This window comes from Dromiciops gliroides, chromosome 1, assembly GCF_019393635.1.
Source record: "Dromiciops gliroides isolate mDroGli1 chromosome 1, mDroGli1.pri, whole genome shotgun sequence".
NCBI classification, from domain to species: Eukaryota; Metazoa; Chordata; class Mammalia; order Microbiotheria; family Microbiotheriidae; genus Dromiciops; species Dromiciops gliroides.
Window position 1 is genome coordinate 464,885,474 of NC_057861.1, and position 14,108 is coordinate 464,899,581.

At 37.6% G+C, this 14,108-nt stretch overlaps 1 protein-coding gene across 1 annotated transcript in view; it reads right to left on the reverse strand.

Annotated features, from left to right (window-relative positions):
- Nucleotides 1–14,108, reverse strand: part of ST8SIA4 (ST8 alpha-N-acetyl-neuraminide alpha-2,8-sialyltransferase 4) — a 136,188-nt gene that overhangs the window by 99,356 nt on the left and 22,724 nt on the right. Inside the window, 4 exon segments of the mRNA XM_043979307.1 lie at nt 7,559–7,572; nt 7,574–7,620; nt 7,623–7,671; nt 7,673–7,817. Of these exon segments, the coding sequence (XP_043835242.1) occupies nt 7,559–7,572; nt 7,574–7,620; nt 7,623–7,671; nt 7,673–7,817 (255 nt within the window).

Consider the following 14,108-nt stretch of genomic DNA (forward strand, 5'->3'; position numbering starts at 1 on the left):
CAGAAAGGAAAGCAGTAGCAACTATAGGATTTTAGTAATATAAATTAAAGTACACCACTCTATCATGAGTGCCAGGTACATATTCCCCACATTGTCAAGAATTGCCCTTTCAGTCAAATGAGAAAGCAAATTAGTAATCAATTACTAAACAATATCCATATTTAAATTTAGCACTTTTAATTTATAATGTGATATATGTTTTGTAAGTTTCACTATCTGTCACTTTCTTAATAAATTCCCTCTTAATGGCTTACTCTGTTAAAAAAAAATCTCCAGCAACCCTCAGTTAAGGATGTGTCCAATTAATAAATTACTGAAAAGAACTCATAAATTCTCCTTTCCTTTTCACAGTCCAAGCACCTAAGGGGGAAAAAAATGTCAACAGTTACTGTCTCCACTTCTCTTTTCTCACTTATTCTTCAGGCTCTTGCAATTTGACTTCTGACCTCATCATTCAATAAAAACCTCTCTCCAAAGTTCCTGGTGATGACTTAACTGCCCAGTCCATGGCACTTTCTCAGTTCTTACCCTTCTTGACCTCTTTGTATCACTTCAGACTCTGCAATACTAACTACTCTGCAATATTGACTTCCTGAACTGTATCACTTCCACAATTTTCATGTCATTGTTTTCTAATGGTTCTCTGACTACTTTTCTGACTGCTTCTTCTCTGTCTCCTTTACCAGATCATTATCTATATCCTATCCCTTGACCATGGGTTTAAGTTCTCTCTCCCCATGTTCACTCCTTCACTTTTCTCTCTCTACACCTCTTCTGATGATCTCATTAGATCCCAGGGACTAAATTATCATATCTATCCAAAATGACATGCCAGATTTATATATCAATCAGGCAATAATCATTCATTAAGCACACACTGTCTTCCAGGCTGTATGCTGAACACTAAGAATACAAGTATATAAAGATCAAAATAAAATAGTCACTACTCAAGATGAGTTTACATTCTGTTGAACATATATATATATATATATATATATATATATATGTTTCATACGTATGCATATATAATTGAGGAGTGACTACGGACAGATAGATAAGATACAGAGGGACAGACATCTATATCTCTATATCTAGAGAAATATAGGTCTATAGATAGATAAATCTATATCTATATAGCTCTTTATATATACAACTATCATGTATATAGATATCGACATCTATATATATAGATTGATATCTATATAGACATAGCTCTATCTATACAAAGATTTATAGATTAATATCTATCTAAATATAGATAGAAATGTCTGTATCTCTATCTATCTACCTGTGTATCTATCTGTTTGGCCCTAGTTGCTAGCACTCAGGAGGATAAAAATATAAAAACAAAAACAATCCAGGTCCTCAAAAAGTTTACAGTCTTGTACTACACAGACACACACACACACACACACACACACACACTACATACAAGGTGAATGGGGGGAGGGGAGAAGGTTACTACCAGATAGAAGATTCAAGAAAGGTTATCACAGAATCACAAAATTTGAGAGTTGGAGGGGAACTCAGTGGCCATTAAGTCCAGTCTATTAAAAAAAAAAGTATCGGGGCAGCTAGGTGGCCCAGTGAATAAAGCACCAGCCCTGGATTCAAGAGGACCCTAGTTCAAATCTAACCTCAGACACTTGACACTTACTAGCTGTGTGATCCTGAGCAAGTCACTGCTCTGCACTGCCCCCCCCAAAAAAAGTATCTCCATTCTAACACTCAACAAGTGGTTGTCCAGCCTCTACTTAGAGACCTAGGATGGCAAACCCTACCACTTTTCAAGGCATCCCCTTCTATTTTTGGATGACTCCTAATTGTTAACAAGTTTTGGATTTTTTTGCTTTTTTCTTGAGATCAAACCAAAATTTCCCTCTTGCAATTTTACTCATTGTTCTTTGTTCTGCACTCTGGAGATAAAACAAGTTAATTCCTGTTCTACAAGACATCTCTTCAAAACACTTCAAGTTATCATGTCATCCCCTACACTCCCTTCCTAAATCTTGAGTCTTCTCTATTAGAGTAAACATCTCCAGTTTCTTTAACTAATCCTTTAACTAACATAGTTTTGAGGCTTTTCATCATCCTGGCTACCTTCCTCTACATACAATGTCCAGTTCCTAAAATACTGAATCCAGAACTGAACAGGGACATCAGAGAGGAGGTAGGGCTTAGATTCTGATTTAAGCTGAAACTTAAAGGAAACCAGGGATTCTAAGGTAGCGGAGAGGAGGAAGAGCACTGCAAGTAAGGAGAATAGCTAGGGGAGGTTGTAGGAAATACAGTGTCATGTCACCATCACATTAAGAAGGCCAGGTTAGCTGGACAACAGTTTGGAGTGGAATAATGTGAAGTAAGTTTGGTCATCAAATCTCTGGTTGAAGACCTCCAAGAAGTCAAGGATAGCACTGAGGTTTGAACCTACATGGGATACCCTTGGCAGAAATGAGGTAGTTCAAAACTCAGTTGAGTTTTGGAAGAAAAAAAAATTAGTTCAGTTTGGGACACATTTAATTCCAGACCTGCATCAAACAGTTGACCAGACAACTTCAACAATTTCTCCTAACCATCCTATTAGCACCAAACTTCCAGAGTTGTAAGGATAAGGTTTGCAAACTTTAAAGCAATATGTGAATTATCATCGATCATCATGGTCATCATCATATCAAAAGTCAGCATTTCTAAATAGAAGTCATGCTTTGCTAAGAACTGGGTACCCCTATACTCTCCACTTCTTAAGACAGTCAACAGCTAAAAATTAAAGCGTAATTAAATTAAGGTAAACACAGGAAGACAAGAATGTCTGGAGAATGCCAGGAATCTAAACAAGGAAACAAGGATGCATGGTATCTATTTTTTTTTTCCCTTAGGGATAGCTTTATAGGAGTATGAGCACAGAAATTAGATCTGCAACCAAGATATCAGTCTCAGGGGGAAAAAATAGGCAGGATATGAATACCACTAGTCATTGTTCTAATTATAACACTTAGCAGGGTGTGTCCAAGCAGAGATAAGCAGAGGTCAAAATAGTGAAAACTAGCAGAGATTCAAGTGTCAGAGAGTATTTATGGGAATAAAATCTAGCTGCAGATAGCAGTAACCTAGCCATGAGAAGATTGGAATACAGGGGCAGGAAAACCTGCCACTTGAGTGCCATATTAGGAAGCATACTCAATCACTGGAGAACTAAGATCCTAAGAACAAGATTTTAAGCTACAAGAGAATTTAAAGATCATCAAGTCCATCCCTCCCACCCACCTCTATGGTATAATAAGGAAACTGAAGCATAGAAAGGTTCACCGACTTGCCCAAGGTCACACAAGTAGTAAATATTTGAGATTGGTTCCTCTTGACTCCAAGTACAGTACCCTCCCCTGCTGTGCCTTTTCTGGTTAAGCTATATGTGTAGCATTCAGTTTGAGGACCTACATTTATTTTTATTGGGGGGGGGGGGCAGGGCAATGGGGGCTACATGACTTGCCCAGAGTCACACAGCTAGTAAATGTCAAGTGTCTGAGTCTGGATTTGAACTCAGGTCCTCCTGAATCCAGGGCCGGTGCTTTATCCACTGTGCCACCTAGCTGCCCCAGAAGAGCTACATTTTAAGAAGAACTGGGCAGTGCTCAGAAGAGAGCAACCCGAATTTTTAAAGGCCTCAAATTCGTGGCATATAGGGACAAATTGAAGGAATAGGGAAAGTGAAAGCTCTGAAAGCAAGATAAATAACTTCAAGTATTTTCCCTCTGGGCAAGTGGAAGAGGGATTAAGTTTATTTCTTTTGCCCCCAGAGGACAGACTTAGTAGCAATGATGGAAATTGCAAAGAGGCAAATTTAACTTAATATAAAAACCTCTAAACAACTAGAGTCAATCAAAATTAGAGCAGGCTACCTCAGGAGGTAGGGGGTTTTCCCTCCTTTGACACTGTTATGGGAATGCAGTGGGACCCCAAGAAACCTAAAGACCCCCACCCCCCAAGGAATCCTTGAACTCTCCCAAGGGAGGGGCAGCTCTGACTCCCACCTCAGGAATGGGTGTTGCTGAGCGCCTATGGATGGGTGCTGCATATTTTACTGATGCACCATTACCCCAAACCCCCCTCCTGGTTGTTACATTTCCCTCCCAGTTCTTTGTATGCTCTTCTCTCCCTTTTGTATGGTAAAAATACAAAAGACCATTCTTCTCTTACTCATCTGGACGGTCACCAAGGTGATCTGTTCCCCAGCCATATTTCTCTCCTAATAAATCTCCTTTTATTTTACAAGATTTGTGGTGAGCCTCCAATTCTCTGAATGAGCTAGCCCCCTGAACCAGGTTGCAAGTCTCCCCAAAAACATTTCTGGTGCTGAAGCCCGGGAAGGGAAAAGTCTGTTAGACAGGTAAAAGGGGGCTTCTCATTTGGCTCCTGGATTCCCTGGGCAGGATGTACACTGTGCTTTTCTCCTCTGTTGGGTGGGCCCCCAAGGTCTGAGGTCAGAATGGCTAGGCTACTTCTGGATTCTCGCTCCTTTTAGTCTGGAGATGTCCTGACTTAGAGAAATGCTCCTCGTGTTTTTGTCAGTACCCACTTGGATGCAAGTGTGGTGGTATTTGGTGCGGTTCTAGCCCAACCCGCCATGACAAGGTGAGACCATTCTGTGTGACACCCCCCCACACACAGACACATCCCACCCCACCCCTAGAAATTGGGGCGGGGGGGAATGGACAAAGGCAAAAAGAAATGAATTATTTTCTACTGTAACACCTAATGGCCATTATTTGCAGGAAAGGAGAATTAAGGTACACAGGACTCCTGATTAGCCCCTACCACACTCAGAGTGGGCTAGTCAGGAAGAAATAACATCTCATTGTTTGCTTGTATGTCTTATGCTCATTTTATGTCCATTTATGTATCTGTCAAACATAATTGTGTGTAAAATCTATGGGAAATTCTTGGCTACAGTTCATAAAAAGCGGATTCTAAACCCTAGTTGACTTCCCTGAGCTGTGGCCCAGGTTCTGAAGGTGGGCAAAGGGCAGTCTCTGACTTCAGGTATCTTTGTGAACTACTCAGAGTTTGAATTTGGAATAATGGTGCATCAGTAAGATATGCAGCACCTATCCATATCTTGCATATCAGTGTAACAGGGTCAGGCTCAGCAATACCCATTCCTGAGGTGGGAGGCAAAGCTGCCCCTCCACTGGGAGAGTTCAAGGATTCATTGGGGGATTGGGATCTTTAGATTTCTTGGGGTCCCACTGTATTTCCCATAACAGAGACCTTTAATCAATAACTGGGTGACAAATTGTTGATTATGTTGTGAGGAGTATTCTTTTTTTCTTTCAGTACCTAGATTAACTAGATAGTTAATAAAATCTTGTCCAATTCTAAAAAAAGCTCTGTTTCTTGGTAGCAGAAACAAAATGCAGCCACACAGAGAAATGAATGAAACAAAGAAGGAGCTCAATTATCTGGAATCTGGGGTACAATGCTGAAAATTTAGTCATAGGAGAGATGCAAAATACTATGGTTAAAGCAAGAAAACTACTGACCTAGGTCTCTATCATACTTCTAGAGTTAAGGTTTGATACCCTTTCCAGATGAGGCTGAGCTATAATTGGGCGAGTTCAAGGTGTTTAGCAATTAAGACTAGAAGGATAACTAGAGCAGGGAGCTGAGATGTCACCCACTTATGCCAGCTGTCAATTCTATTTGGTTTTAATTTGTTCTTTTTAGGCCCCTATCTTCATATTAGGCCTAAATACTCTCTTTATTTCCAGACTTTCACTTCACCCCAAATTACACCTTCTCTACAACTTAAGACTTTTGTTCCCTTTTGAAGTCTAGGTTTCATGCTTTCTAATACCTAGTTATCCACCTGTTTGAACTTATTCTACTCTCTTCTTTTTCTGGTGTTTGCATCATCTGACTGTATTGCTATGTCTGCTGGTAACACTTTTTAAATGGCAAATCATTAGTATAGTTACTTGTTTTAAGGTTAATTGCTAATGATTGACTTGACTGTAATAAAAGTCATACCAATCATTCATATCCTCTTCCTCTGTGCAACTTAAAAAAAAAAAAAGTATTGTAAGAGCAAGAATTCTAGCCCTGGGACCACAGCTGGACAACAAAGCTGCAAATTTACAAACTATCCTTTTTTTTTTTTTTTTTTTTGCAGGGCAATGGGGGTTAAGTGACTTGCCTAGGGTCAGACAGATAGTAAGTGTCAAGTGTCTGAGGCCAGATTTGAACTCAGGTCCTCCTGAATCCAGGGCTGGTGCTTTATCCACTGTGCCACCTAGCTGCCCCCCAAACTATCCTATTTTAAGGTGGAGTTGACAGGTAAAAGTTGAAGTTTAATGCAAATTCTCAAATTACAAAAATATCAATGACTTTCTTAATAATTTCAGAAAACTAAGCCTACCCATAATTTTCCTTTAGGCAAAATGGGCTTACAAGTCTATTTAGTATCCATTAGTCAGCAACCACCATAAAAAAGGACTTTTATTTTTTAGATGTCAAAATTAATTTTAATGATATAAAATCAAATCCATAGGCCACACCTAAATACATGAAGAGTTAAAAATGGCCATGGGAATTGACAACAGTCCAGACCAAAATTCCTTTCTATTACAAAATAATAACTCACTTTTAGATTTACCTTAAATTAATAATATTTACAAAATACTTCCTTTAAGCAAGTCCCACCAATATATAATACATATCAGTAACTCTACTGGCAACTGAAAGTAATATTCCCAATATCTCTAATGTGACTCTAGTGATTTAAAAAAAAAAGTCAATTTCCTCAATTACCCAACTCATCAATTGAATAAAATATTACATTTTTAGGGTGGTAAACCCAAATAACTACTACATACCAGCAGCAAACATATACAGTAGCACAAAGTAAAATGAATGCAATCAGGCTCCATTGCCCAGAAATTCAGGTAATTGATTTGTCATAGAATAAAGGAGGATAAGTTCTCTCATAGCACTGGTACAAATGCCACCTCTGATGCTTAACTACTCATTTGACATTGGAAAAGTCACATGACTTTCCTGGACCTCAGTTAGTTACCTCATTGATAAAATGATGGATTACACAAAAAAGCATCTGAGGTTCCCTCCAGTTTTCAATCTATGATTCTATGATCTGACATTTATTGTAGCATAACCTAATACTAACCATAATTTGAATATAACAGATATGTAATGTAGCATCTTATAATCAAAAGTGAGACAACATTACAGAACAAAATCATTTTCCTCTACACTATCAAATCTTTAACAACAAAAATATAAATTTTGAATAAAAGACATCATTTGAATTTCACTACCACAGCTGGAACATCCTCTCATTTCAATGACAAGGTTAATTAGAGTTTTCTGTATAAGAATAAATGTAATTTCAGCACCACAGTAGCAAAAGATAGCACTTCAGATAAATATCTCTGTGAGCTCAACAATCCCTAAAAATGATATTGGACTGAGCATTTTTGCCAGTTTTCTCTTTCCTTGATAACCGATTTTCTACTACTTATAATCTGAAGGAAGTATGAAAGCTCACCTTATCACAAAGTTCATGATTGTCAATCTCCTTTCCACATCCACTGTCCAGCAGAATTCCAGATTTCCAACCACTGCACATGTCTTAAATCGACGGTTTTTCATTGTTGAAAGCTTCAGGAAGGAGGCTGTGCAATTCCTGAGAAACATTTAGGGTACGGCGCCTGTCTAATACATAGTGTAATACATCTCCAGGCTTAAAACTGCTCTTGACCACAGAGATGTCTCTTTCTGCATCCAGGAAGCGAAGAATGTTTTTCCTGTATTCGGGAAACAAACAATGGTTCCATTAGTGATAGTAAATCCAGTTAGTTCAATGCTATTGCACTTTAAAAAGTAAGTATCACACAATGTGAAGTAGCTAGTTATAAATGACTATACTATTATTGGTGATATCATTCAAATTACTGTAAAAAGTAGTTTTCCTATAAAAATAATCATTAAAGTAACATTGTGCATTTTAAGTCCCTTGATAGCAGAGTCTGGGCATTATTCATTTTATATCCCCCATATGCTTTAGGACAGTGACTTGCATATAGTAAACACTGAATAAAAACTAGATGAAGGAATAAATTTAGCCATCTATTCCAATGCTCTGATGAATACTGAAACAAAATAAAAGTTAGTTGATTTGGCTCATAACTGTACTTTAAACATTATTGCCTACCACAGTAGCACAAATTAAGTAGCTTGTGTTATAGGCTAAAGGTTGTGATAGAAATTTAGAATTTTATTATTACTATTTAAGTAAATAAAATTAACTTTAGAACTTTTGCAAATTACTATACCCAAAACTCATAGGCAAAATAAACTATAAGCCCAACTAGAGAACTAAAATACCATATGCACATAAGTGTAGATGTATACATACACATGTGCATGATATTTTAATATATATTTATGCATTCATGTACATACATGCACACATGTGCATATTATATCTATTTATTATGTGATCAGCAGAGTCTGTATTGTGCTTTTAACTAAATTATGTGGTAGCTAGATTGTGTTAGCCAAATTATTGGGGGGCTAGGGTGAGTTTTCTAAGATGATTGCTGCTTATATATTAATTGCTATGTATATAATAAAGGCTACTGCACCCATTTTGGCAGTATTATTATTAAAGTATGTTAAATATTAGAAGAGGATTGGCCACGTGGCACTTACACAAACTGGAGGGAAATCCAGAAAGTCCAAGTGGCATATTGTCTCTAAGAGAGCACATGGCCTTCAAGCAGAGTTCAGAAGCCTCACATTACCTATTCTGGCCTAAGAGGAGAGCAAGCACCAAGAGAGAGCAGGTCCAGGTCAGGAGTAGAGGGTAAGATGGAGCTGGCCCCCGTGTTGGTTTTTATCCTCTTTTGATAGAGGCAGGTCAGGACACATTGTTCAAAGCTAATTAGCTAGCATCATTTAGTTCTATTGGTATTAAAATGAGCTGTACCAATGACAGGGTTTAAGGGGGGAGACCCCCTGAGGGGCAAAGGCTCATTTAGATGGGTGTGGCTTAATCCCATCAATTCACCAAGCTAGTCATAAAGAGTCTATTTTCCATTTCTGTTTTTTGCCCCATACAGGATTAGGTCCTGAAAGAGATTAGAACTTTCTCAAGGACTGAGCTTTCTATAGTGAGGGGGTGTGAGAGGGAAGCCAACTAAAACTGGGTCCCTGGGGTCCTCAAGAAATTCATTATTAATAATTATTTCCTCACAATTGTCACTAATTCTCTCAAGAAGAACTAAGAATGGTACTTTGTGTGCAATACCCACAGCCATAATTAGAGTGGAGCATTCAATGCTTTGCTCAGTGACTCCAAAATGTAAATGATGATGATGACACTTTGACTCTTTTAACAGGTAGAAGAAGTTAGTGCCAAGTTAGCAAGAATAATTCACTAAAATAGGAAGATATAATATGACATGTCCCACCCTCTGTGTGATAAAGAAAAGCCCCAGCCCTGCATGCTACTGACCTCAAACCTGGCGGCAGCCTCCCTAAAAACAGTCTCTTGGTGTTCCATTTTGTCTGCCTCTTAATATCCTAAGGGCTCTTTTCTATCTCACTGTCAGCCCCTTATACACACAGACACACACATATAAGGGGATGATGTATCCTAGAGTTTCTCCCTTATGTGGAATTGTATGTTGGGGTTTGAGATCTCAACTTCATGCTGGAATTTTCTTCCTTCCTTCCTTCCTTCCTTCCTTCCTTCCTTCCTTCCTTCCTTCCTTCCTTCCTTCCTTCCTTCCTTCCTTCCTTCCTTCCTTCTTTCTTCTCTCTCTCTTTCCTTTCATTTAAGGGAGCCTTTATTGCTTCTTGGCCTGGGCTTGTTGAATGGTGCTTGCTCTGGGGAAGGGGATCACTAGCTATGGTTCTAATACTACCTTTCCTCCAAGTTCCAAGCCCTTTATAACGGATTGTGAGACAAAGATCAGCAGACATGACTAAGGAAGAACAAGTCTGTATAGCTGTCTGTAATGCTGAGAGGATAGGAGTGCAAGGTCTGTGCTAATTAGCATAATGACCTTGGGAAAGTCAACTGTCTTCCTTAAATCTAGTATTTTTTTCTATTTTTTTTTTGGCATGGGGGGTGGGTTTCACAAACCTGTCATTCTTGCAAAACCTCAAAGAGTTGTTGAGAATGCCTGATGAGTTAATAATGACAACAATAACCATAATAATATAGCACTTTAAAATTTACAAAGTACTTTACAAACTTTATCTTATTTTATCCTCATAACCCCGAGGAGTAGGTGCTATTATTACCACTTTATAACTAACATATGTGAAATCACTTTGAAAAATACAAGGGACCATAAAAAAAAAAAAAAAACAGCAATGAAATTTGTGACAGCACACTTTCGACCAGTCAGTAAAATCTAAAAGAAATTAATGATCTTAAAATCTGACTATCTTTGCTCCTAGATGGCACTAGTGAGCAAGAATTGCATCAAAATTTTAAATAGCCAGAGGCTTTAAAATTATTTTCTTATGAATTCTCTAGTAACTTCCAAAAAAAATGGACCGATCATGGTGAAAATGGTTAGAGTATGTTCCTGGGGGGAAAAAAAGACAGCTCTGCTTTACTCTACATCTTATGCAAAATATTTTCTTTGAGAAGAGAATTGGAAGACACAGAAACAGTGATGATTCTCAGAGATGTTAAGAATTAATCCCTCAATATCACACATTAAAACTGTGTGACTTCCTTCCAAAACCTCCTCTGTATATTTGGTCAAATCCTGCTGTTCTCATCTGTTTTCTTTAGTGCCATTTTTACATCCAGAGGCCACCCATGGGAACATAGGATGTTGGAGTTCAAACATAACAGTAGTTTCCTGTCACTGATAGAGATAATGGTTTGCTACAGAAATGTGAAGAGATCCAGAAGGTGATTTGGCACGTAACAAGAACAAGGGCTAATTGATGAACAGCCTACAGGTTCCAAGGAGGTCAACACAATAATCAAGAGAAAGTCAGGCCTCCATTATGTTGGGTGAACCCAATGTGGAAGTTTTATAAAAATAAATGTGTATATATATAGATAGATGATAGAGAGAGAGATAGAGATAAGAAAAAGAGTCACAAAAGGAAAAGAAACTATATATGGATGAGTTACCATCTCTTAGATGGAGTACCCACACTGACAAGATCACAAACTGATCAAGTGTTAAAGTATCCAATTAAGACCATTAAAAAGTGTTAAGCTCTTGAGATAAATACCTCTTATTTAGATGATGATGTAGTACATTGAGTTCTATGATGATCATTTTTTAATTGAGTATTTATGATATACTCCACAGATAATACTGGAATAAGAGAATTAAAAGCAGGAAGAAGTTTCAGAGTCCTTGTAGTTCAACTCCTTCATTTTACAAATGTGGAAACTGAAGTGCATAGAGGTTAATGAACTTGTCCAATGTCACACAGGTAGTAAGTGGATTATCTATTACGAAGGACTTGAGCTTAGCCTGACTCCAAAGGGCAATAATCGTTTCAGAGCATCACACAGTCTCTCATAGAAGTCCTGGCTTTTAGTTAAATTCCTGACACTTCACTATCTGTGGGACTTTGTCACAAGCTCTTTGAAGCTCAGTTTCTTCACCTATAAAGCCCCTCATCGCCTCTATCTGGACAGAAGGTCCTACTACAAAAACCTTCTAATTGAACTTCAAACTTCCAATATCTTCCCCCTTCGATTCAACTTCAACACAGTTGCCAAAAAAAGCTCCCTAAAGCATGTCACAAAGCTTCAATATCTGCCTAGGATAAAACACAAATTTTTCATCTTGTCATTGAAAACCCTTTACAATCTGTTTCCAGCCTATATTTTCAGGTTTCCTGCAACTTATGTCCCTCATGTATTCTATGTTACAATCAAACTGGCCCACTTGCCATTCCTGAGCACCACATGTTAAATGCCTATTTACATCCCTTTTTAATGTCTGGAATGAACCCCTTCCTTATGGGCACATATTAGAATCTCTAGGTCATTTGCCATATCCTTCAGAAAGTCTTTCTTGATTCCCTTAGTTGTTTAGTCCTCTCCCCTTCTCCTTCAAATTATCATAAATATGTTTAACACTGCCCCTCCCTCCGAGGAGAATGTAAGCTCAGTGAGAACTAGAACTGATTTCTTTTTGTTGTTGTTCCCTACAACCTAGCATAGTACTTCGAACATAGAAGGGATTTAATAAATGATTGTTGGATTGGACTGGACTGGCAAGAATTGAGTCAAATTGAGTTGTACTGAAGGGAATTTGAATTAAATGATCTCTAGTTCTAAAATTGGATGATTATAAGTAGAATCAAGTCACTTAGACAGGTCATTACCAATATTCCATAACATCAATCCTCATTCCCTACATAGCCTATCCAGTTTATAGCTAAAGTTAAAATAATGCTAAATTGTAAAGCTTTGAATGTCCTAATTACTTATTCCACAAAAGAAAGAATCACACTCCATATAGTGATTCTTTTTTTTCTTTTTTTTTTTTTGCGGGGCAATGGGGGTTAAGTGACTTGCCCAGGGTCACACAGCTAGTAAGTGTCAAGTATCTGAGGCCAGATTTGAACTCAGGTACTCCTGAATCCAGGGCTGGTGCTTTATCCACTCCGTCACCTAGCCGCCCCCTCCATAGTGATTCTTAAGCATAGTGTTTGTTAGGTAAAATTAAATTAGGTTTTGGGGAATGTTTATGGCTTTTTATGGCAAATATGGCAAAAAATATTTACTTAAAAGGGCTGTGTACTATATCAGTATTATAACTGCCAGAGTATAATAGAATTTTTTCTAACTAGATATTTCCTAGTTTCAGCACTCACAACTAAGAAGAACTGATGACACTTTCAAAAGAGTAATCATCCACCACAAAGTTACAAAGCAGTCAATATTACTGCACAGAGAAACAGAAAATACGTACCGTAAGACAGCATCATGCTGTTTTCTACCTTAGTTTGCTGAAGTAGGTATCAGGTTAGTGCTCAATTAGAAAACAAAATGATTGTGAGAGTTTTTGACCAGTATTCTACATAAAAAAGTTGTGTTCTTCCACCATACTTTAACAAATGTTTTTCTGAAATGCTATCAAGAATTTTTGAATGCTAAGTTTATGAAGCAAAGAATTCATATAAGCAATAATTGGCAAACTGCTAATCAAAAAAAAGCATGTGTACATAGAAAAAATATTGAACATAACAAAATATCTCACTAAAGTAGAGATTATATCAAAGTAGAATGCTGCGGAGGACATCTGAAAATTGTATAAAAGTAATTATTTAACCTTGGAATGTTTGTGTTCTGTTAAATGCAAAACAGAGACACCTAAGTGATCATCAAAGTTAATGAACAATGAATGAGAAGGAGAAATCCAGAATTTTTCTTCGGATCCCTACTTTTCTGGAAGAAATTGTAATGTCATAATCAATATCCATTTACAAAAGGTAAGTAAGTTTAGATGATATCAACTGATAATGATGAGAGGAAGCACACTGGCAGGGGACCATGGCCTATAACACTGGAAAGACATCACTCCCCTTTGGCCACAGTCCTCCAGGTTGCCCCTAAAAGATGATGTAGCATTTGCTCTCTGGGGACCTAAGTAGGGGTGTGGTATGTCTAGCAATTTGGTATGTCTAGACATGTGCTACACAATTCACACATAAATAAATCCAGCATGTCCTTTCCCATATTTTAAATTCAACTAAAGAAACCGCCTAGTTTAAACTTGAGGTCTTCAACTATAGATAATGAAATTTCCAAGCACAACTGTTTGATATAGAAATGCACCAGGAATTGAAAATAATGAAGCTGAATGGGTAGTACCAAAATATATGTTTAAATTTTGACCTAAAAGGTCAGAAAAAGAAGCCAAAAACAATCATTGATCAAATTAAATAGATGATAAAATAATGTGGGGATTAGTATGTTTAATCTGTGAAATTCAACAGCTAATCCTAGGGAAGGTTACAAAAAGAAAAAAAGTCAATGCTAAAAGGTCATTGATTATGTAAGTGTGTGGGGGCAATGTCCTTTTCTTATCTTGACTTTT